Below are 20980 nucleotides of genomic sequence, written 5' to 3'. Positions count from 1 at the left end.
ACTGACAAGGCCAGCAATTTCCAACTGGATTTATTTTCTTTCCTGGAAAAAAATGGAACACTTCCAACTTCTAGTTATCATTCTTCTAAGTTACTCATCTTTCTCTTCCTGTTTTATTTGTAAAAACAAGACAAGAAAGACTGACATCAATGTTGGACAGAGGCTTACTTTTTGGTTAATTGGAAAAGAGAAACAGAGGAGGAGGAGGGAGGGAAGAGCCGCTACTTCTGCGGTGTTTTAGGGTGTGCAGGGCCGCTTCCGTGCGTGAGCTCATCAAGTCGCCCAAGCCCCGGGGGAGGCTGACCACTGACGGTCAGGATGCGACTCAGGGGCAGTGGTTCCAAGGCCCCCACCTTCCCCTCTGCTGCCTCCGTTCAGTGACCAGTGACGCTCCCTCCAGAAGCTTTGGGTTTGCTTCTGAACAGCAAGTCCTCTCGCGTCAGCCAGGCTGACACAGCCAAATCACCCCCAAGTGAACTGGGTTCGACTTTGTCCCCCAGTCACTGGGGGAAGGTGGTGGAGCAAGGGGGTAGACCTGAGCCACTTCTGAGATTGCTACTGAAAGAATTTTTATATGGCCAAGAACTACTGTGACACTTTGCTTTGGTTCAGACCTCATCATTTATTTCTTAGTCAGGTTTTTACTGAATGCTCTACTGCCTGCTACGGAGGACATGAGGACACGAAGCTAAATAACACTTGGCCCCAGCATGACAGTCTATTTTTGGTCAAAAGATAACAGGAATGAACGTATGGGTGGGAACGTGCTCTTCCATGGGTGTCTGCCTAGCAACCAGAGGAACCTACAAGTCACACCCTGAAGGCCTTCTCGGCGAAGCCCCACCCACCCCGGCAAACATCTCCTTAGACTGTCAACGCTTCCCCACTGGGAAGTCACTGGAAAGTCGGACTGAACTGTGACCTCATCCCTGCGTCCACACCCGGGTGCTGTGTTAACGAATGACTGATGGAGAGAGACAGGCAAGGAGCGGTCAGGGCAGAACTTCTTTACCTCACTGAGGACAGGGGGAATGTATTTTTATTGGATAGTTTTTGAAACACTATTAGGGCAGTAATCGTGACAATAGTTAATGCCTGGCCTACACAGTTCACAGGACTCTTTCAGGAGGTCTTTGGTTCTCTCTCCTCCTCTTCCTGTGACCAACCTGGTGGGTGGGTCAAGCCTTTTGTAATCTGCTGGTTCTCCCCTTTGTCAAGGTCTCCGTCACTGATTAGGTAGATAGATATACAATAGTTTTCTTAAGGATTGTTCACTGAACAATAAAGGTAATAACTGATTTAGAGGGGTGCCCATTTTACGAAAGCTATGTCCTAATTTCCCTAAAATAACCCTTATGGTTAAGGTTAAATAATCGGCATTTGCTTTCTGAGCCCCTATTCCCTAGTTGGGTCTTTCTGAGATACATGAAATTATGCCCAGATGTTCCGTTTAGAAACTATTCTTCTCCAACTGGACTTATGAAACATTTGTAGTTGTTTTTATAAGTCAGCAGTAAACACTTTTTCGGCAGTCAGTTCATGCCCCCACTTTCAGGGCTGAGGTGAAACTCACACAACGTAAAAGTAACCATTTTAAAGTGCGCAGCTCGGTGGCATTTAGCACATGCACAGTGTCCTGCAGCTCCAGCTCCAGAAGAGCGCCACCCCGCCGCTGGCCCTGCGCCCGGCAGCGGTCGCCCCTGCTCCCCGCCTCCTGGCGCCACCGCCAGCCTGCGTCCTGTCGCCATGGGTTTGTCTGTTCTGCCCATTTCACATCAACGGGGTCCCGCAACGCGTGGCCTTTTGTGTGGGCTTCGTTCACTCAGCACCATGTTTCACACGGGTCAGTGCTTCGTTCGTTTGGGGCAGTTCTTTGAGCGTCCTTGGTTTCAGGATTTGGTACATTCTCTTGCAGTGACACTTTACTCTCTGGCCATTAGCCCGGGTGGTGAACCTACCAGGAACAATTTTATTTTTCAAAATGATGAAAGAATTCTTAAGTATGTCCCTTAAAAGAGGATTTCCAACCACAGCAATGAGCAAAGAGATGCTGGACCTCAAACCCCAAGGGAATTATGTCTCTTTAAGAGGCAGCCTTTTTGAAGAGAGAAAATCAAAGGAAGGAAATTGCCCCTGAAGCCTCTTTGCCCAGGAGGTGATCCCTCAGCAACGACCCTAACCCGCACGCGTCGGTTTGCGCTGGGCGACCCCTAAAACCCGCTCTGCCGCACCCCCATGCACGGCGTCACACGGGGTCCCCCAGGAGACCAATGCCCTGGTGCCCAAAGTCACAGGGGAGCCTGGCCTCTGACCAGTCACCCTTACCCGTTCCAGGCCCTCCTCCGTAAGATGGGACCCCACCCTTGATAAAGTGCTTCCACAGCAACCTCCGGTGGGGAGCTACCCCTTAGCCTTACTAGTGAGGAGGACCCAGGGCCTCGAGTCCACGGTGCGCAAAAGGCGTGGTCCTCAGCCGGCATGGGACACCGGCCTTGGGACCAACTTACTCTCCATTCTTCTCACTGAAATTAAGCACCAATAATTACTGCTCAAAGAGCACAAGTGCACACATTCAAATCTTGTTGAGGAAAATCTAAGGTGAATCCAAGAAAACAACGAATGTCCATTCCACAAATACTTATTATGAGCCTCTCGAGTGCCAGGAATTGAGCCACATACAGGAAATACAATGGTGAGCGAGAAACAGCCTTACGACGAGCAGGCCAGCCTGAGACACTGGCCGCGCCACGAGGCATTCGAATCCACAATGGTCTACACCATGCAGAGGGGCAAGACCAGGTCTGTATGTCAATAAACGACCGGGACGCAGAGCTGAGCAGCTGGGACGCAGCGCAGGCCGGCTGGGGAGCCGTCCCAGGGCTCCTCAGACAACTGTTAACGCTTGCACAGTATTACTAAAATGTCACTCAAGTTTACATGACAACATACCCCTCTGGTGGGACACAGGTCGTGAGAATCCCACACAGCCCGGAGCCCGGAGCCCAAAGCAGCAGCTGCAAGAGACGACACAAAGGCGCCTTAGGGAGACCAGCGGCGAGGGGGGCGCGGGAGAGCCTGACAGACCAATGGCCCTAAGGGCAGCGGGCTGCTGGCAGCACGGCGGCTTTGAGGGCCTTCTGGCTCCTGACCCCGGGGGGTTAGTTGTGAGCACGCGAACTAAGCCTGGCTTCTAATTTAAAGTTTATCAGTACTGAATCTGTTACCTTTAAAACAAAAGCTGATTTAAACAGTAACTAGTAATCGGACCATTCTCTGAAATACACCCCCCTCGATGTGCCCAGCCCCTCACTCTGTCCTCAAAGTTGACCAGACGGACCCGCCCCAGGGGGCGAGCGGCCGGCCAGATCAGGGGGCGTGTCCTCCCGCCCTCCTGTCCTCGGCCCCAGGCCCCTCCTGTTCTCTCCAGGGTTCCCAAATCTGAACCCGCCCTCTGAGCCCCGCAAAGGGGCTGCTCTGTAACTGGCACTCGCCGGTTCCTCGGGACCTCCTCCTGGCTCTCCTGCTGGTCCATGAGCTCTGGGTGGAAGGGGCTGTTTTACACTCCTGGCATCACCACAGCTCCCAGGAGAGCACCACCGGAAGTTAAAAATCAGTGGTGATGCGTTCTTCCTTCTCCTGCCCTCAACTGCTGCAGAAGTTTCCAAATCCACACCCCTGCCTAATCCCTCCTTCTATTTCAAATCGATTAAAAGTACAAGAGTAGAATAATCTTAACTCTATTTTCATTTTTATTACCTCTTCTTTCTTTCTCTCAAAAACTCCTAAGGGCCCTGATTTTCGCTTCGATCAGTGCAGAATCCCTAATAATAGGATTTAAGCCTTTGTCTAGCTGACTTTTTATTTCAGTATATTGTGGTTTCAGATAAATCCCCAAAATCTAGCACAGCAGCAACTAGCCAGGGGCATAGCACAAAGAGGTCCTAAATATTTAACGAATAAATGACTGAATTATACTTTCTCCTAATCCTACTTCTATGTCTTCACAGATAACATCTTACCAATTTGAGGAAAAGACCAGCCATTGAAGGCCCCATCACTTAAAGCAACAACCACCCCGATCCCTGGGCAGGTCTAGTCTCCAGTTCAAAAGGAGGCAATTCATGGTAAAAGATCTTGTTAGTTGCTTCCCTGTCATTCTCAGCACTCAGATAGACCCCTCTGTATACGGTGAGTGCTGACTAAATGCTCTGCAACAGTCTTCTCCAGTACGTTACTCTTCAAGAGATCTAAATAAAATAGTCACTTATACATTAATAATGTATCTTAGACAGATGAGTGGCTTTTGTTTTAATAAGTAGGGACATAAGTATTAGCAGGACTTTGAATTGAAAGAGGTTCCTCTCCCCTGCAAAAAATATGCTAACTATATTTTCCATACTTATAGGATTAAGATATTTCAGAAAATTTCTTTTTTTCCCTCAGTATTACCCTATCACATAAAAAATAAGAGCACATAATAATCAGCAATAAAAAGACAAAGCTCATGCACAGAACTAAGACACCAAAGTAAAGTGAGTTTTCAGCCTGCCTGACCTGTAAACTGTTGCAGAGGCCACCTGGGAGGACAAAGGTCAGGGGACACGCCTCAGCCCCTGGACAAACAGCCTGGAGTTCTCCAGGGACGCAGAGAGCCAGGGAGAGGCACATGCCTCAGCAGTGTTGTTTTAAAATGGTCTTTTCCTTTACATCCAGGATATTTTTCTGACTCTTTTCACCCTGACGAGTCAGTATGGACACACAACTCCAACAAGCAGTCAGAGAAATGCAGCAGACATGACAGCTGTTTTCCTGCAACTCTGCCTAAGGCGGCAGGTGAACAGGGTGGGATGCCCTGCACAGGAGCAGCCCCAAGGCCGCCAGTCCCTCCAAAGCGCCACGGGGGGCAGTGATTCGCATCCCTGTGACTGTGCGCTAGATGAGACCAGGGAGCTAAGATCTCAAAGGCTCCACGATCAGCCCAAACGTAAAACTATCTTCCAACTGGCAAAAAAGTAATTTTCTATATTAGATATTGGAATTATATAATTATAATTAATCATTTTAGCTTGAATTCTGGGAATTAAGTGTATTTCGTTAAGGTTTATGAGAAATATATTTTGCTAAGGTTTATGAGAGTTGCTATGAAACACAATAATTTTGGGGAAAAAAGAGAGACAATTTGTGTTTACTGGGCCGCGGATGGATGACTGACAGTGGATGATGTCACTAATAGGCAATTATAACATTCAGCATTCCAAAACTATTTAATAATTTGTTTTGAAGAAGTACAGCTTCCAAAAGAACAAAAAGACAATCTTAATATTTATTTGGATAGCTGCATGCCAAAATAAAGTTAAATATATAAGATAAAGAAATTAATTCCAACCTAAAAAAGTATCCAATACTTGGTCAAATTTTAGTCCAACTTAAAAATGGAATGGGTTCCAAAAGTTTGTAAATGAATTATTCAGAACAGTCAGTGCATTTCCCGTGGAGAAAACATTTCCTATGGCAACGCTGTAGACAGTAGTAAGGCTTTCAGTGTAACCCACAAAAACCAGATGAAACATTTGGTACACATATGGCTGTACAGCGTCATGGTAGCAAAGCATGTACTGTATAGAGCAAAGCCCCCGGGCCCCTCCTGGCTCCGTCAGTCCCCAGGCGTATTTCCCTGGACTTGGGTCCCGCAGTCGCCGGCAGCAAGTGCGTCCCCAGGAGTGGACTCCTCTGGCCTGCAGGGCAGCAGCACAGCTGCCAGCTGGAGGGGCTCCACTGAGGCACCCGAGATGGGGAGCCCCGTTACCCCGGCGTGCTCAGGTGTGAGGCTGGTGCCGAACGTACGTCGGGGAGGTCTACACGGCCCCGGTGGGGTTCATGCCGCCAGGCCAACGTCAGAGCAGCACCTCACTTACCACAACGACACACGGTCTCTCCAGATGCTCGTGATTCTGAAGCGGGGGACTACATGGGGTCCAGCCTTCAAAACGATAAGGTTCATGTGACCCAATTACGCGGTCCAAATATCTGGGCGGCTCCCTCCCTAATCCATAAGGCAATTACACTGTAATACAGCCTCCCTTCTGTAAGCAAAAGGAAGCATCTGTTACAAGGCGAGTGTCCATGAATAAATGCAGGGCTCACGAGGGGTCTGTCCTTCAGGAAGACAGGGTCCTGGGTGGGGCCGCCACTCAGCGACGCGGCGCGGGGCGGGGCCGGGGAAAGCGGGCTGCCAGCCACGAGCCATGCGGGCCAGAGAGACCAGGGCTGGGAGGGCCACTATGCAGACCACCGGACTAGGAGCGGCGCAGACGCTAAGGGCTCCTCCCTCAGGCACTGTCACAAGCTCAGACATTGCTCTAAGTAAAACAGTAGCATTAAGACAGCTACAATTACACACTATTTGAGGAGAGAGGCCACGACGAGAGGAACCCCAATTCGCCGTTTACACTAATTCTCTTTGCGAGTGGATCGTTCCACTGAAAAGGTTTCTTCTGCTTCTCCCTAATCCACAGATTAAGCTCACTGGCGTGGAACAACCCACGCTGGGGCCCGATCTATGTATCACCGCCACCCAAAACAACATCGAGCGCGAGGAGCCGCGAAACTTGACAGAAAACAAGCTTTCTTGCTACCGAAAGCGAAAAACGTGACAAATTAAGAGTTTTGCTTAAAGCTTATAAAACGCCTTTTCACTAAATTATATTTTCATTTACATAAACGGACTCATGCAAAGCTGCCTTATTAGTATAGATAAGGAAAAATAAAGAAAAAACTTTAGAATTAAAATACATATATATGACATTTTTAATCCTAATTTTAATAAAATTGTGAATCACTAACCCTGCATAATTATTTTTGTTGTAAATTATAATTTTTCTCCCATAAGTACTTTATGGGTTCCACCCAACTCCTGGCCTTGTCTTAGAGGCAGACTCTAGGATCCTAGTTTACTGTCTTTAAAAATGAAATTACAGATGTTACTGTAGCAAACTGAACGCTACTGTGGTGTCCTCACCTTCCTCTGGTGACCTTTTGCAGAACCTTCATTCCAGCCAGCCTGCAGGACTTGCCCTCCAACTCCCTGTCCTTCAGGACGGCGCCCTCCAAGTGCACCTCACTGAAGAGTCCGAGGGCATCTTGCACGAGAAGGCAGACTCTACAAAAAAGGATCCACATTTGCTCTTTTAGGAGACAGTTTTTGATTCAGTGCAAAGACCAGAATTTCCTTCTCCTTCACTAGAAATACACTGTAGATCCACTGTAGAAATCTACTTCCATTTAAAACATTTCAAATTATGTTTTATCAAACACTCATATTCAAAGATATTAATAGGTATTCCTTGAAAATTATCACCAAAATGTTGCTAGCAATAACTTTTCTAAAATTAACTTCATCAGATCTATGGAGAAAAAAATATACTGAAATCACATACAATTATTACTATGTTCAATTCTTCTTGCAATATGATATTTTATACCCAAGAACACCAGGAAACATCCCTGGCTGCTCGCCTGATGCCCACAGGGATTTAGTCTGTTCAGGAGTGAGACATGCAGCAGGCGGGGCCCAGAAGAAGGTCCTATCTATCTTAAAGATATTAGTCTTAACATTTCCATATGTGTGACATTATTTAATATGTTGTGGCTATAAGACATTTATATAGTACAAACTCATTTCTCATGGTTGACTGGAAAAAGAAAATTTTACACAAAAAGTAGGGTTCTGTGGCTTATAATTAGGTCTGGATCAAACAAGTGAAAAGCTAGAAATCTTCAAAATGAAGATGAACAATGGTGGCCTCTGGATTTTACAAAAATGAGGAGTTGAGTTGCCTAAAGTACAAAAATTAATGTTCAATCCTACTGACTTAACCTCAGGAGTTAAAGGTCAAAAAGAAAGTGTGACATAAGTTATTTGTTTCTTCCAGAATTTTGAATATTGTCCCACTGCCTTCTAGTCTCTTCCACTGTTTCTAACAAGAAGTCCCTTGTTCCGTGAGGAGTCACTTCTCACTTGCTGCTTTCAAGACTTTATCTTTGGTTTTCAACATTTTGACTATGACGTGTTTGGGTATGTCTCTTTTTAGGTTGATCCTACTGCAAGTTCATAGAGTTTCTTGGATGTGTAAAGTTTTCCAGTCCAATTTGAGCCATTTTCAGCCATTATTATTCCCCCATTCCCCTGCCCTTCTGGCGCTCCCATTACATGTGTATTGGTGCAGTTAATGGTATTCCACATTTCTGAGGTTCTTCATTCTTTTCTCCCCTTAGAATATTTATTTGTCATTTGTGAGATTTCCATAATAGTGCAGAGATAATCATGGTATGTTTTAATTCTTCATAAAGACTGCGTTATTAAAAAGTCTTCACAAGCATTTTTTTAATTTTAAAATTTTTTAATTTTAAAATACTCTGCAGTCATCCATTTGAGATTAAGTTTTAACATCCTGTTGAAATTACAATCCTCTTTTCTTGGGGAAGAGTTTTAAGTTTGACAAAGGGCTTACAAATATGTAATGCTTCCCAAATCTGCATGTCTTGCGCACAGGGGCTATGCTACTCTCTGTATGTTCCAATTTTGGTGTAAGTGCTGTCAAAGTGAGCTCTTTTTTTTTTTTTTTTTTTTGCGGTCCGCGGGCCTCTCACCGCTGCGGCCTCTCCCGTTGCGGAGCACAGGCTCCGGACGCACAGGCGCAGCGGCCACGGCTCACGGGCGCAGCTGCTCCGCGGCACGTGGGATCCTCCCGGACCGGGGCACGAACCCGCGTCCCCTGCATCGGCAGGCGGACTCTCAACCACTGTGCCACCAGGGAAGCCCCTAAAGTTCTAACTTTTAATCAATACAAAGAGTACATTGACATTCAGAAGGACACTCTGTCAGGTTTACTTTCTCCTTTTCCATCATTTCTCCTCAATGGAGAGAAATGCAAGTTCCTTTTAATGCATCAAGAATGCATTAAAAGAGTTATTTTATTCTATGGAATCCCCAAATCCCATTCAGTACGCGGGCCTCTCACTGTTGTGGCCTCTCCCGTTGCAGAGCACAGGCTCCGGACGCGCAGGCTCAGCGGCCACGGCTCACGGGCCCAGCCGCTCCGCGGCACGTGGGATCCTCCCGGACCGGGGCACCCAAAGTGAGCACTTTTCATTCTGTCTTTCTCTCCTTCGGGCCGCACTGGCTCCATTATTCTAGATCCAAGTCCATGGATCCTTTCTTCTTCCAGCTCAAATCTACTGTTGAACCTATCTAGTGAATTTTTCATATCAGTTACTATACTTTCCAACTCCAGAGTTTCCATTTGGTTCTTTCCAGTTTGTGTCCTTTTACTGATATCCTCCTTTTGATTAGACTCTGTCATCTACACACCGTAATCTGGAGACACGGTTCCCTCTGCTCTTTGAACGTATTTATAATGGCTGTTTTGAAATCTCTGTCTGCTAAGTCCAACATCTGGGTCCTTCAAAAGCGGCTTCTATCATCTGCTTTTTCTTCCCTCATGTATGGTCACGCTTCCCTGTTTCTCTGCAAACCTTGCAATTTTGGGTTGACAACTGGGCGTGCTGGATAGTAAACGGTGGCCACCCTGGATCCTGATTCCTCTCGCCAAGGGCTGATGATGTCGTTTAACTCACTTGCTCAGTGACCTGTCTGAGCAGCTTCTCCCTGCAGGCTGCAGTCTCTGATGGTCCTGCTCAGACTGTCTTCTTGTTTCTATCTTTTCACACGGCTACCTGGAGGCTGTCCCTGGGTCAGCGAAGCCGCTTACTAGGGAAAGGTTGTGCTTGCGCCTGCTTAGCCAGTCAGACTTTTCATCTTTACCACTGGACATGTGTGTCTCGGAGGCTGAGTCTCACGGCTCAAGGCGTGCAGGTCTCTGCCCTCATCCCTCTCCTCTGGCCACAGCTCCTATTCCCCTCCCTAATCACACCCGGGAAGGTGTGACCTTGGGCAGGTCACACGGCCAGACCTGTGTGCCATTTTAAAATCTGGCTTCCCAGAGTTGCCCCTGGTTCAAAGCAGCCAACTGTTCATCTAGTGCAGTTGGAGGTGGTCCTGAGGCCTGCAGGGAAGTGAGGTTCACACCCCAACCTTCTCTTGGGGGCCGTGAGTGCTCCTGAGAGCACAGCCTTCCTGTCTCTCCAGTTTGACTGTGATTCCAGGAGGGCTCTTGGCAGTCTCGTTTCCCTGATTCTCTCTGTTAAACTTTTCATTGCTCTGTCCTTTGCTTGTTGGCAGAGGTCGGGAAATCGCAAGCACCCTCTGAGCGGCTCTCCACCAAGATCCTCACTGTTTCCAAGAACACTCCTGGGTGTGGAATTCTCCCGCCATCTCGTGCAGCCCTACAGAGCTCTGCTTCTTCGCCGTAACCTGTCTCCCTCTGGGCAGTGCCCCCTTTGCCCAGACTGACACCTGTGCTCTAGAGTGGGTGCTGGGGGCGGGGGGTGGTGCTGGTCTTCTAGGCTAGCCTCTCTGCGTGGTGCATCTACCCTGTGGTGAGCTGGGGTAGGACAACTGGGCCAGTATTCTTGGCCCACCACACTTGGGGTTGAGCTTCTGCAACAGGGGCCTGAGGATAAGGGATGCTAGTGGGCAGCCCTCCTAGAGTGGAATGTGCCCTGGACTGGGAGTTGAGGGGAGGAGGCTGGCTTCCTGGCTGCACTCCCTGGAGTGAGGCCTCAGAGTAGTAGTGGTTGGTGGCAGTGGGGTGGGTGGGTCAGGGCTCAAGGGCCACAGACTCACTGTTCTTAGTGAGATTTATCAGATTTTCTTGATTCCACTGAAGGAATGTTTCCCCATTTGCTGTATGCCCTTAGGACAATTTCCAGAGGCGTCACATGACTGTTTTTTATAGCTTTGTCCAGTTAAAATGTTTGCGACAGGGAGAATCCACTGTGCGTATAAAGATCCTCTGGATAGTTAGCATGTGCCGTGTAAGAAAACAGAATGGCTCTTTAGCCATTATTTACAAGTTCTGAGAGTATGTGGAAACTCTCTGAGTTTGCAAACTTACGTGTGAGTTGTTCTTTTTTTCTTAAAAGACATCTTGATTTGCTTGAACACAAGAAATGAGCCAAATACAAAATTACTGGGTCAGACACAGAAGCGCTTGATGTACCGAGGTCTAGAGGGCTGCAGAGCCACAAAATCAGTGTCACAAGATTCTGAGTAACGGTGGCACATATGGGGTTGTCAATGTACCCCAAACTGTGCCCTGGCCGTGGAGGTGTCTATTTATGTGCTAAACACAGCAGGATTGCTGCAGGCCCAGGCCTGTGCAGGTGCCCTCTGAACCTCCCTAGGGAAAGGCCTGGCACAGGTAAACAAACGATCACAGGCTGTGGGATTATAGGAGGAAAATAACAGAGAGCCTGTGAGAAAGCCCTGGGGTGGAATGGCCTGGCCAGGTGGTTAGGGAAGGCTCCTTACAAGAGGTGACCTTTAAGCTGTGTCCTGAAGAAAGAGCAGCCCACCCTGCACAGGGTTGAAAGAAGCACACTTACAGCAAAGAGCACAGCACACACAGAACCTGGGAGGGCAAAGAGTTTTTCCATGTTTGAGAAGTTGACAGAAGGCTGGAAAATAACACAAAAGAGAGCAAAAGAAGACACAGGGGGAGAGCGGTAATAAGGCGAAGGACCATGGACTCTGCGGGCACTTCCATGCATTGCTCCTGATTTAAAATCAAAGTTATGTTTATGAAAAATTAAAAACTCGAGGCACTGGTACAGGGGCGGGACGGGGAAGGGGGAGGAGGTAGGGGCATCTCCCCGGAGGGGTGCCTCTGCTGTGCACAAAGGCCTGTGCCGGGGGCTCCCTGTGTGTGGGCGGAGGGCCTGCCCCGGCCCAGGTGGTGAGTCGCTGGCCCGGTCCAGCCAGCAGCCCTGCCTCCCGCCACGGGCGAGTCATGGGGGACGCTAACGGGTGTTAGACCAAATGCTCCGTTTCAGAGATACAACCGCTGGCACAGGGAGGAGGCTGGCTTGAGCAGAGAACGGTCAGAGCCTCCGCAGTCCCAGCGTGAGTTCACTGCCCTGATCAATGGAAACAGTGGGCCTGCAAAGTGCTGCTCACAGGCTGAGTTTCCACTGGCTGATGTGTTTCCTTTAGTTTATAAAGTGCTAAATATTTTTAAAAATTAGTAGCAAACATTAAAAATTAAGGGATTTTATATACAATTTGTTTCCTGTTTTCCGGAGAAGCCTGTGGCCCCGGCAGCACTGGGTGAGCCGACACCCATCGTCAGGCACCAGCCTGTCAGGCCATCCTGTGCTCCCCCCCCCGCCCCCCAGCCGTCACACGAGTGCGTCCCGACCCGCTGGCCTCCGTCAGCAGGTGAGCCTGCGTGAGGGCCACGTTTCAGGGCAGAGACTGAAGCACACGGTCCTGGGGGATGGACGAGGGACCGGAAGAGTCTACGCTGGCCTAAGATTTCTAAAGAGGTGAGTGGAGGGGAGAATGAAAAGCAGCGCCGGGTATGGGCAGCCTACACGTGGGTCTCATTTCAGAGCAGAGGAGCCAGGGAATCCGAAGACCAGCCAAGCGACTTGAGCCGGGAGGTCAAGGACAGAGCCGACCGACACGGGGCCGGTGGAGGACAGGGCTCGCCGCAGGGCACGGAGGGCTGGGCCCGGCCCTGCTCCACCACCAGCCGGCTCCTGGCTGACAGTCCTCCGTCCACACCGGGTCCGCCTCTGGATGCCATGTCAGTTACCTCGTCTGCGTCAGGCGACATGGTTCCAGTTTCACGCGGGAGGCGTTCGGGCCCCGCCCTGAGGTAGCAGCGTGGCTGAGCCCAGCAGGACACCCGGCCGACACGAGCACTGTCCCCAAGGACCCCTGAAATACTGGAGGAGCTGCAGCCTAGCCACATGGAGGCGAGGAGACCCGACGTTTTAAGATCACGTCAGGGGTCGGCGCTCACGAGACGAGGTCTCGGCGCGTCCGTTCGCTCTCTGGCCAGGACGCCAAGGCCACCCAGCGACACCACACCCCGGGCCGCTGGCGACGGGCCGCCTCGGGCTCTGGCTGCGGTGACTTTCCACACACGCTCAGCACCGGTGCTGGGAGTCCCACGCCTCGCCTGAGAGGGACGCTGCTGTTTTCAGAAGTGCTCGGCTTAGATAAACGCTAGACCAGCACAGAGAGAACGTCTCCAGGGAGGACGGGGGAAGGAAGGGGGAGGTTCGTGGTTAAGAGTAAGAGCCTCAGGACCACTTCGCTCCACGAGATAGACTTTGCCGCTCAAACCTCTCGCAGTGACAGTCTGGCACGCGAACACCACTTATTTCAGATCAATGTTCCACCCACGCCTAAAACACTGACCGTCACCAAATAAAACCCCTCACCCGCTTTCATGGTTTTCAGCACATGGTGCTGGGTGGCAGAGGCCTGGGAGGCGCTGCTTGAGCTCTGCGGCTGGGGGACATGGCCAGCTGCTGGGCGCTTCGGCTCTGTAACCCTTAAACCCAGGCAACTTGATCTGCTCGGCACCTAGTGAAGAGGCTGCACCGAATCTGCACTCAGCGTCGTGGTTTCCTTCACCCACCAGGCAAATCCACTTTGTCACAAACACACTTAATGGACAAGAAGGTGGTGTTCTCCCGTCCCATCACTTGTCAGCTCTCCTGAGTCCGCGGGAGGTGTGTGCCCCTCCGTAAAAGGGCTGACCTCCTGCGTGAAAGGGCTCAGAGGAACGTGCTCGAAGCAGCAGAGGGCCCACCGTCACAGACGTGGCACCGTCACTCCTGACAGCAGCCTGTCACCTGCCTCGTGGTGCCGTCCTCACCACCCAGCTCTCCAGTTTCATGGTAAGTGAAGCTCCTCTCTGGGTAAAGCAACAGAGAATCGCCAACACCTCGCGCGGCCCCAGCGCCTCGACTCTGCGCCTTTCTGAGCCACGGGCGTGAGGCTGGAAGAACTGACTAAAACTGATGCCAGGTGAAACCACACTCCACAGCACATGCCCGGCAGCCTACAACAATACAGATAAGAGGTGCACGGTTCCATCCGGCCACATCTCGATGGAAGTATAAAGTCCATCGTGCAGTTAATGTTTATCTTTAAGAATGCTTCCTTCCTCCTCTTACCAGCTGAACGCCTCATCATGCTAATTAAAGAACATTTTAAAACTTCTAAAGATGCATGTATTGTTAGGCTGTGAAAGGACCAGAGCAAAGCACAAAAAATAAGGAAAACAAAGCTGCTGATTCACAGAGGGGGTTTTAGCGAGACGATAATCCCTCTTTGAAGCTTTAAATGCCCCCCCCCAACTTTTCAAAAATATTTACTTTCCCTCCTTTCAGTCACTGGCTCAATATCATAGATACATAAATTAAGAAAAGCAAGAGAGAAGCAGCGAACACGTGTACGTGTGTGCGTGTGTGTCTGTGAACGCTTGTGTTCCAGAGAGAGAAGCAGACGAAGTGACATGTGGGATGTTTACACGAGTCGTGGAAGCAGTTCTGAGCAGTCCACCAAGAATTCCCGGAATCGGAGTCAGGCCTGGCTCTTTTATTCTAGGTCAGTGTCAACTGAAGCAGCCTCTGAAGATCAACAAGGATCTTTCTCTCCATGTTGTAATCCCTTACTGAGCCCTAATCTAAGGAAGAAACAGAAGGAATTCGAGGATGAAGTGAGAAAAAGAAGCAGGAGAGAGAGAAAGGGGAAGAGAGGCTGGGAGCGGAGTTTGGACCTGACCCCAAAGGCAAGGAGAGGAGGAGCAGGGAGTGCGGAGGGGGCGGGGCCTTTCCCAGCTCCAAGCCGCGTGCAGACGGGAAACCAGATACAGCAGGACACTGTGTCCTCCTGAAAAACAAGCAGACCGCGCTCCTAAAGTAAACAGCTAATCCCGCTGTTTATCTTTTTAACATGAGATGTTAGCAGGATGATCTCTACTGCACAGAAATGTGGTTTTTATTCATTTAAAAAAATCGTATTTTCTCTTTGCTAAAATAAAAATGTGACACGGAAACTCTCTAATACCAGTGAACAAGAAGGAATAACAGTCGTTCTTTGCTAAAACTAACTTAACTAAAGGATGGCAAGAAGCCTGAGAAAGGCCTTTTCCACACTTACGCTTCCTCTTTATTTTTGGAAAATACTGCTTTGCTGAAATTAACCAAACAACAAAGCCCGCTGCAAGCGTGGTCTTTTGAGGAGGACACAAACCATGTGGACACAACTGTGGCCTCCTGCACTCGGACTGTGGTTACCACTCCCAGAGATAAGACATGACTGGGCCAAGTCAGAAGAGGACATTTTATACATTCATACAAGTTTGCCTCCAGAACAAGTTTTCAAAGATACGTAGCTACTCTTACACATTTTTGTTAACTGAAATTTCGACGGAGGGAAGTGTACATTCACATGCAGGTGTGAGACCCTCACACTCTCTGCCCCTTTCCCCCAGTGGCACACTGTGCCCTGACCGACACGGTAAGACACCACAGCAGACACCTCCCACCCCACCAGTGTGTGTGTGTGTGGGGGGTGTGTGTGTGTGTGTGTGTGCGTGTGTGTGTGTGCGTGTGTGTGTGTGCGCGTGTGTGTGTGGGGGGGTGTGTGTGGTGCTGTGAAGTTTTATCACCTGTGGAGGGTCCTGTATCTACCACCACAAGGACCCCTCAGGCTGCCTTCTATCACGTACCTCCTTCTGTCTCCCTACCCTCCATTCCCAGCATCTAGAAGCCACTAATCTGTCTTCCATTTCTAAATTTGGCCACTTCTGAAATGTTATAAAAATGGAATCATCCAGTATATATCTTTGGGTTTGAATTTTTTCCCTCAGCATAGTTCCCTGGTAATGGTCAAGCTACTGTGCCTTTTATTTTTATAACAGCTTAATTGAGGCCTAATTTACATACCATAAAATTCATCCAAATAAAAACACTGTGGCGAAATACACATAAAATTTCCAATTTCACCATTTTAAAGTGTATAACTGGGTGGCATTAAGTACACGCACAGGTTCTGCAACCACCAGCACTATCTAGTCCCAGAATATTTCCCTAAAAGGGAACCCCAACCTGTTATGCAGCCTCCCTGTTCTCCTCTCCCCCAAGCACCTGGCAACACACCGACCTACTTTCTGTCTCTACGGGTTTGCCTGTTCTGAATATTTCACAAAAGTGGAATCATGCAAGTTGTGGCCTTTTGAGACTGGCTTCTTTTACTCAGCATAACATTTTCAAGTTGCATCCAAGCTGTAGCAGGTGTCAGTACTGCAGCCCTGCTTGTTGCTGAATAATATTCCCTTGTATGGATATGTCACATTTTGTTTATCCATCCATCAGGGGATGAACATTTGGGTTGTTTCCACCTTTTTGCATTTATAAATAATACTGCTATGCTATGAATGTCAGTCCAGAAGTTATGTAGATATATGTTTTCAATTTTCTTGGGTTTATACCTAGGAGTAGAATTGCTGGATCATGTGGTAATGCTATGTTTAGCTTTTCGAGGAACTGCCAGGCTATTTTCCAAAGTGTCTGTACCATTTTACCAGCCAGTATGAGGGGCTCCAATTTCTCCAAATCCTTGTCGACATTTATTATTGTCTGTCTTTTTTTATTACAGTCATCCTAGTGGTATGAAGTGATAGCCACTGTGGTTTTGATTTGCATTTCCCAGATGGCTAATGATATTGATTACCAAGTGATCTGTGGCCATCTTCTTTGGAGAAGTGTCTATCCAAATCCTCTATTTTTAAATTTGGGTTATCTTTTTATATTGAGTTGTATTAGTTTTTATATATTCTGGATACAAGTCCCCTATCAGATATGTGATTTACAAAAAGTTTCTCCTGTTCTCTGGCTCGTCTATTACTTTCTTGACAATGTCCTTTGAAGCACAGTTTTTATTTTGATGAAGCCCCATTTATGGATTTTTCTTTTGTTATATATGCTTTTGGTGCCATTGGTAAGAAACAATTACCTAGTATACATGTTTATGAAGATATTCCTATGTTTTCTTTTGAGTTTTATAGTTTTAGTTCTTAGGTTTAGGCCTATGATCTATTTTGAACTACTTCTTGTGTATGGTGTGAGGCAGGGGTCAACTTAACTCTTTTGAATGTGAATATCCATTTGTCCCAGTGCTATCTGTTGGAATTACTATTCTTTCCCAGTTGAAATGTCTGTCTCCCTTGTCAAAAATCAGCTGACCATACATATAAGGTATTATATATTTTAAAAGAACATATACATCATGCCAGTGATATCTAAAAAAAGAAATGAAGTATATGAGTGTAGGCCTTAAAAAGACAGAAAGAGTCTGAACTCACCAAATGAGAGGATTTAATCAGTTTGGGTCTATCATTAGCAAAGAGCCGTGTAAATGCATCTATTCTTCCCAGGATATACAGACTAAAGTTGCTGCTACACTTTATTTAGGTCCAATGAATACTGAGCAGGAGTAACTGGCCAGAATCTCCTCTAATCTAGTTCTCTGACTTTACCATCACCCTGCAGAGGACTCCTAAAGCTCTGTGTCTTCTGGTCCAAACCTGTGGCTCTTCCTGCATGTTCCCTCTTTGTGTAACAGGGCCCCACCATTCTCCCAGTCACTCTCTTCCAAAAGTTGAGAGTGATCTTTATTTCCTTTTTTCCACATCCAGTCGCTGCAGCCAATCCATTTGCTCCACATTTATCTTTTTAACATCCTCCATCCTTTGCTGTCTTGTTCTGCCTATTACATGGATGAGGCAGGTGTTTCCCAGCTGACCTCTTAACCTCACTCTTCCCTCTATAGCCGCTCCTGCAGGTTTGCTGCTACAGTAACCTTCCTTAAGGGACAGAGTTGGTCATGTCTCTCAACCAGTCGTGGGCCTTCCGGGGAACCCCAGTGACTCCAGTGTGCCTCCAGATGCAGGCATGTGTGAGTCCAAGGCCAAGCTGCTGCAGCCTCAGCCCCACCTGAGACCTGGCTCCTACTACTTCCTCTAAACGAATCTGATGTTCCCTACCACCCCACTTGTCTAAGGACGCTCATTTTTCAAAGTCAAACTCAAATTCCATTTCTTTCACGATTTTTCTCATTCCACAGTGTAAACAATTCTTCTTTTTTCTTTGTATGCAAAATGGTTTACTTTTTTGCCTTTATTTTAGTTTCTATCATATTCTACTCTATCTTATAAAAACTTGAGTCGATCCTTTCTCTCTCTTTTCTGACTGGAAGTTTCTTGAGGATGGGATCATACTTTTTATTCCCTATGTACCCATCGCAGCCCTTAGCTGTGCATTACAGATGATCAATATGTGACTGGTGCACCAAGTTGAATTAATTGACAGGCATTTATTCAGGCTTAGTAGGAACAAAAGGTATAAGAAGTAGTTCCTACTCTTATGGACAACAATCAGTATTAAAATGCTTTATACAGGTAATTTACAAGGTGAGATCTTTACATTGCTACAGAGGATAGGAGTTTTAGTGTCCTGGTCAAGTTCTAAATTAGAACAAGATAAACGAAGGGAAAAAGGGATCTTAGCTAAGAAAGTTTTTACTCAAAATGTGCCAAATCAACTGAACAGCCCTGGGGAGACTGTGGTCTTGTTTTCTCTCATTTATCCCCTAGTCACTCTCAGACGAGGGTCATTTGGTAGTCCCACTTTTCCATGGCCATCCACCACTGAACCTGAACAGCCTAGGGTCTGTGACTGAGCGCACAGGAAGGAAGAAGGCACCCAGGTGGGGCACGTGTTGCGAGGCGGGGGGCGAGGAAAGTCACACATCCTATGGTTTTCCCTGGATCGCCACATGGCATGGTGACCAACCAAGAGTCATCACAGCCTTTCTCAACCAGGGTTCTCTGTGGGGGGTGAAGCCCTGACACTCTAAGGCTGCACTGTATGCAACAGATCCGACCCCCCTGTGCACCTAGGTGGCACCAGTTCCATGCAGACTTGGGAGGAAAGAGAAGAGTCTGGAATCTCCTCGGGTTCTGTGGTTCAAGTGAGGGAGCCAGCTGAGAGTCAGTCAACCTGCATCGGGCCTCATGGCGCAGCAGGAACAGCATTACTCATTCTTAGATGATGGGCTTCTGAGTCAGTGTTTCACACTAGAAGCTGACTAACTGGCCTAGAAACCAGTCCCGTCTAATGCAGCAGCTTGTAAATCATCTGTGTTTGTGAAGCAGAGGTACATGTTCTACCTGCTCTGACCTTACCAAATAAAACACAAACTACCTCGGCAAAAGGCATCCATGAAAGGCTTTCTTCTTTTTCAAAGATCAATGTTGATTTTGTAAGTTTGCAATCCTAAAAACACAACATCCATGACTGAGCAACAGTAAATTGTTTTAGGATACTTGACAGTGACATAATTTCACTTTCAATGAATAAACCACACTCAGTTTATCGTACTCAAGAGAACAGGCAAGGGATCGCTTGCAGAAGACAACTTGATTTCCGAGAGCAGGAAGGTCCTCAGGTATGAATCTACCTTGTGGCAGGGCTGTGTGCCACACCTGACTCTCCTCCCAGCCTCAGCGTCCCACCTGGAGGGGCGCCAGGACACCCGCCGCCCAGTCCCACCCTGATGAGCACCCCTCCTACGTCTGTGCCGTCTCCACACACCAGCTCTCGCGTGTGGACCAGCAGACGGGCACCCTGAAAGCGCAGCGTGGTCTCCTCCCAGCTGGTGCTCCGCAGCCCACTTTCCTGTCGTCTTCGAGAAAGTACAGGCCTCACAATCTCAAATTTACTAAAAGTTCTAAATACAGTACAAAGCATTTTTTCCTCCTGAATCATCAGTGTCTTAGTGAAGTTCTAAATTAGAACAAGATAAATGAAGGGAAGGAGGGATCTTAGCCAAGAAAGTTTTTACTCAAAATGTGCCAAATCAATTCAGCAGCCCCGGGCAGACTGTGGTCTTGTTTCTCTCACTTATCCCCCAACTCACTCTCAAATGAGGGTCAATCCTACAAACAAGGACTTTCTCCTACATAAATAACCTATTTATGTAGGTTACTTGTGTATGTAATAAACAAACAGGTTATTTATGGATGTAATTCTCCTACATAAATAACCGCTACACGGCCACAAAGGGGAGGGAACGCAGACTGTCTACCCCCCTCCTATAGCTCTCAGACCCGTCTGTGTTTCGCCCGTTTGCGCCCATCGCGCCCTTTGCAGCAGAAGACAACTCAGAACCGCGTGCTGCATTTAGCTGCCATCCTCTCTAATCCTCCGTGATCCAGAAGGCTCCTTGGCTTCCTTGACTTTCATGACCTTGACATTCTCCAAGGACACAGGCCAGTAATTCTGTGGTACACAAACTCTCACTTTGGGTTTCTCTGATATTTTCTCGTAATGAGATCCCGCTCATGTATCACTGGTAAGGGTAGCACAGAAGTGGGGCTGTGCTCTTCTAAGCAGTTGGCGTGCTATTTCAGTAGGTCCCATTAGTGACGATGTTCAGTTTTATTACTTAATTGAGGCAATGTCTGTCAGGCTTCTCAACTGTAAGTTGCTTTATCCTTTTGAAATTAAAAAAACACTGTGTGGGAGATACTTTCAAACCATGTAAATATTCTATTCCTTATCAAATTTTCAATTCATTCATTTTTCAAATAACAGTGTGGACTCACAAATTCTCATACAATGGGCTCTAATCCATAATTATCATTTCGTTGCTCAAACTGTCCCAGATTTGGCTGGTGGTGGCCTTTTGTCAAGCTGGTTCCTGTGTCTTTTGCTATGTCCCCATCACTGTTTGAGAACATTCCTTCTTTCTGACATACCACAATGTTCAAGGCACATCTCATATTTTCTCCCATCCCAACCTGGAATCAGCCATTTCACCAGGGAGCCCTGGTTTCTTTCAGATATTTACAAGCTAATATCTGGGTGCTAAACGTGCTCATTGCTACTGGGGTGTCACTGTCCCAGGACCTCGCAGAAGACAGAGCCGGGGAGGGTACATGCACACCCTCCCACACGTTAGCACACGTTCACCTGTTTATTCATCCAAGTATCCATC

The 20980-nt window shown here is 47.8% G+C and overlaps 1 protein-coding gene and 1 long non-coding RNA gene across 25 annotated transcripts in view; one reads left to right on the top strand and one right to left on the bottom strand.

Moving 5' to 3' along the window:
* Positions 1-20980, bottom strand: part of SPIDR (scaffold protein involved in DNA repair) — a 374802-nt gene that overhangs the window by 66150 nt on the left and 287672 nt on the right. For 20 of the 24 annotated variants that reach the window (XR_010837399.1, XR_010837398.1, XR_010837402.1 and 17 more), the window contains one exon: positions 7019-7159. The exons of the other annotated variants lie outside the window; for them this stretch is intronic. Coding sequence is in view for 13 of the 20 variants with exons in the window: in XM_067017141.1 (XP_066873242.1) it covers positions 7019-7159 (141 nt within the window). In the remaining 7 variants the exon portion in view is untranslated. The remainder of the gene's footprint in view (positions 1-7018; positions 7160-20980) is intronic. 24 annotated transcript variants of the gene reach the window in all.
* On the top strand, positions 2698-4835 carry LOC136792864 (uncharacterized). The gene is made up of 3 exons (XR_010837410.1): positions 2698-2799; positions 4008-4124; positions 4714-4835. It is a non-coding gene; the product is annotated as an uncharacterized lncRNA (long non-coding RNA).

Source organism: Kogia breviceps, chromosome 17 (assembly GCF_026419965.1).
Source record: "Kogia breviceps isolate mKogBre1 chromosome 17, mKogBre1 haplotype 1, whole genome shotgun sequence".
In the NCBI taxonomy this organism is placed as follows: Eukaryota; Metazoa; Chordata; class Mammalia; order Artiodactyla; family Physeteridae; genus Kogia; species Kogia breviceps.
Note: the sequence above shows the minus strand (reverse complement) of the source record. Positions and strands in the feature narration are given on the sequence as shown.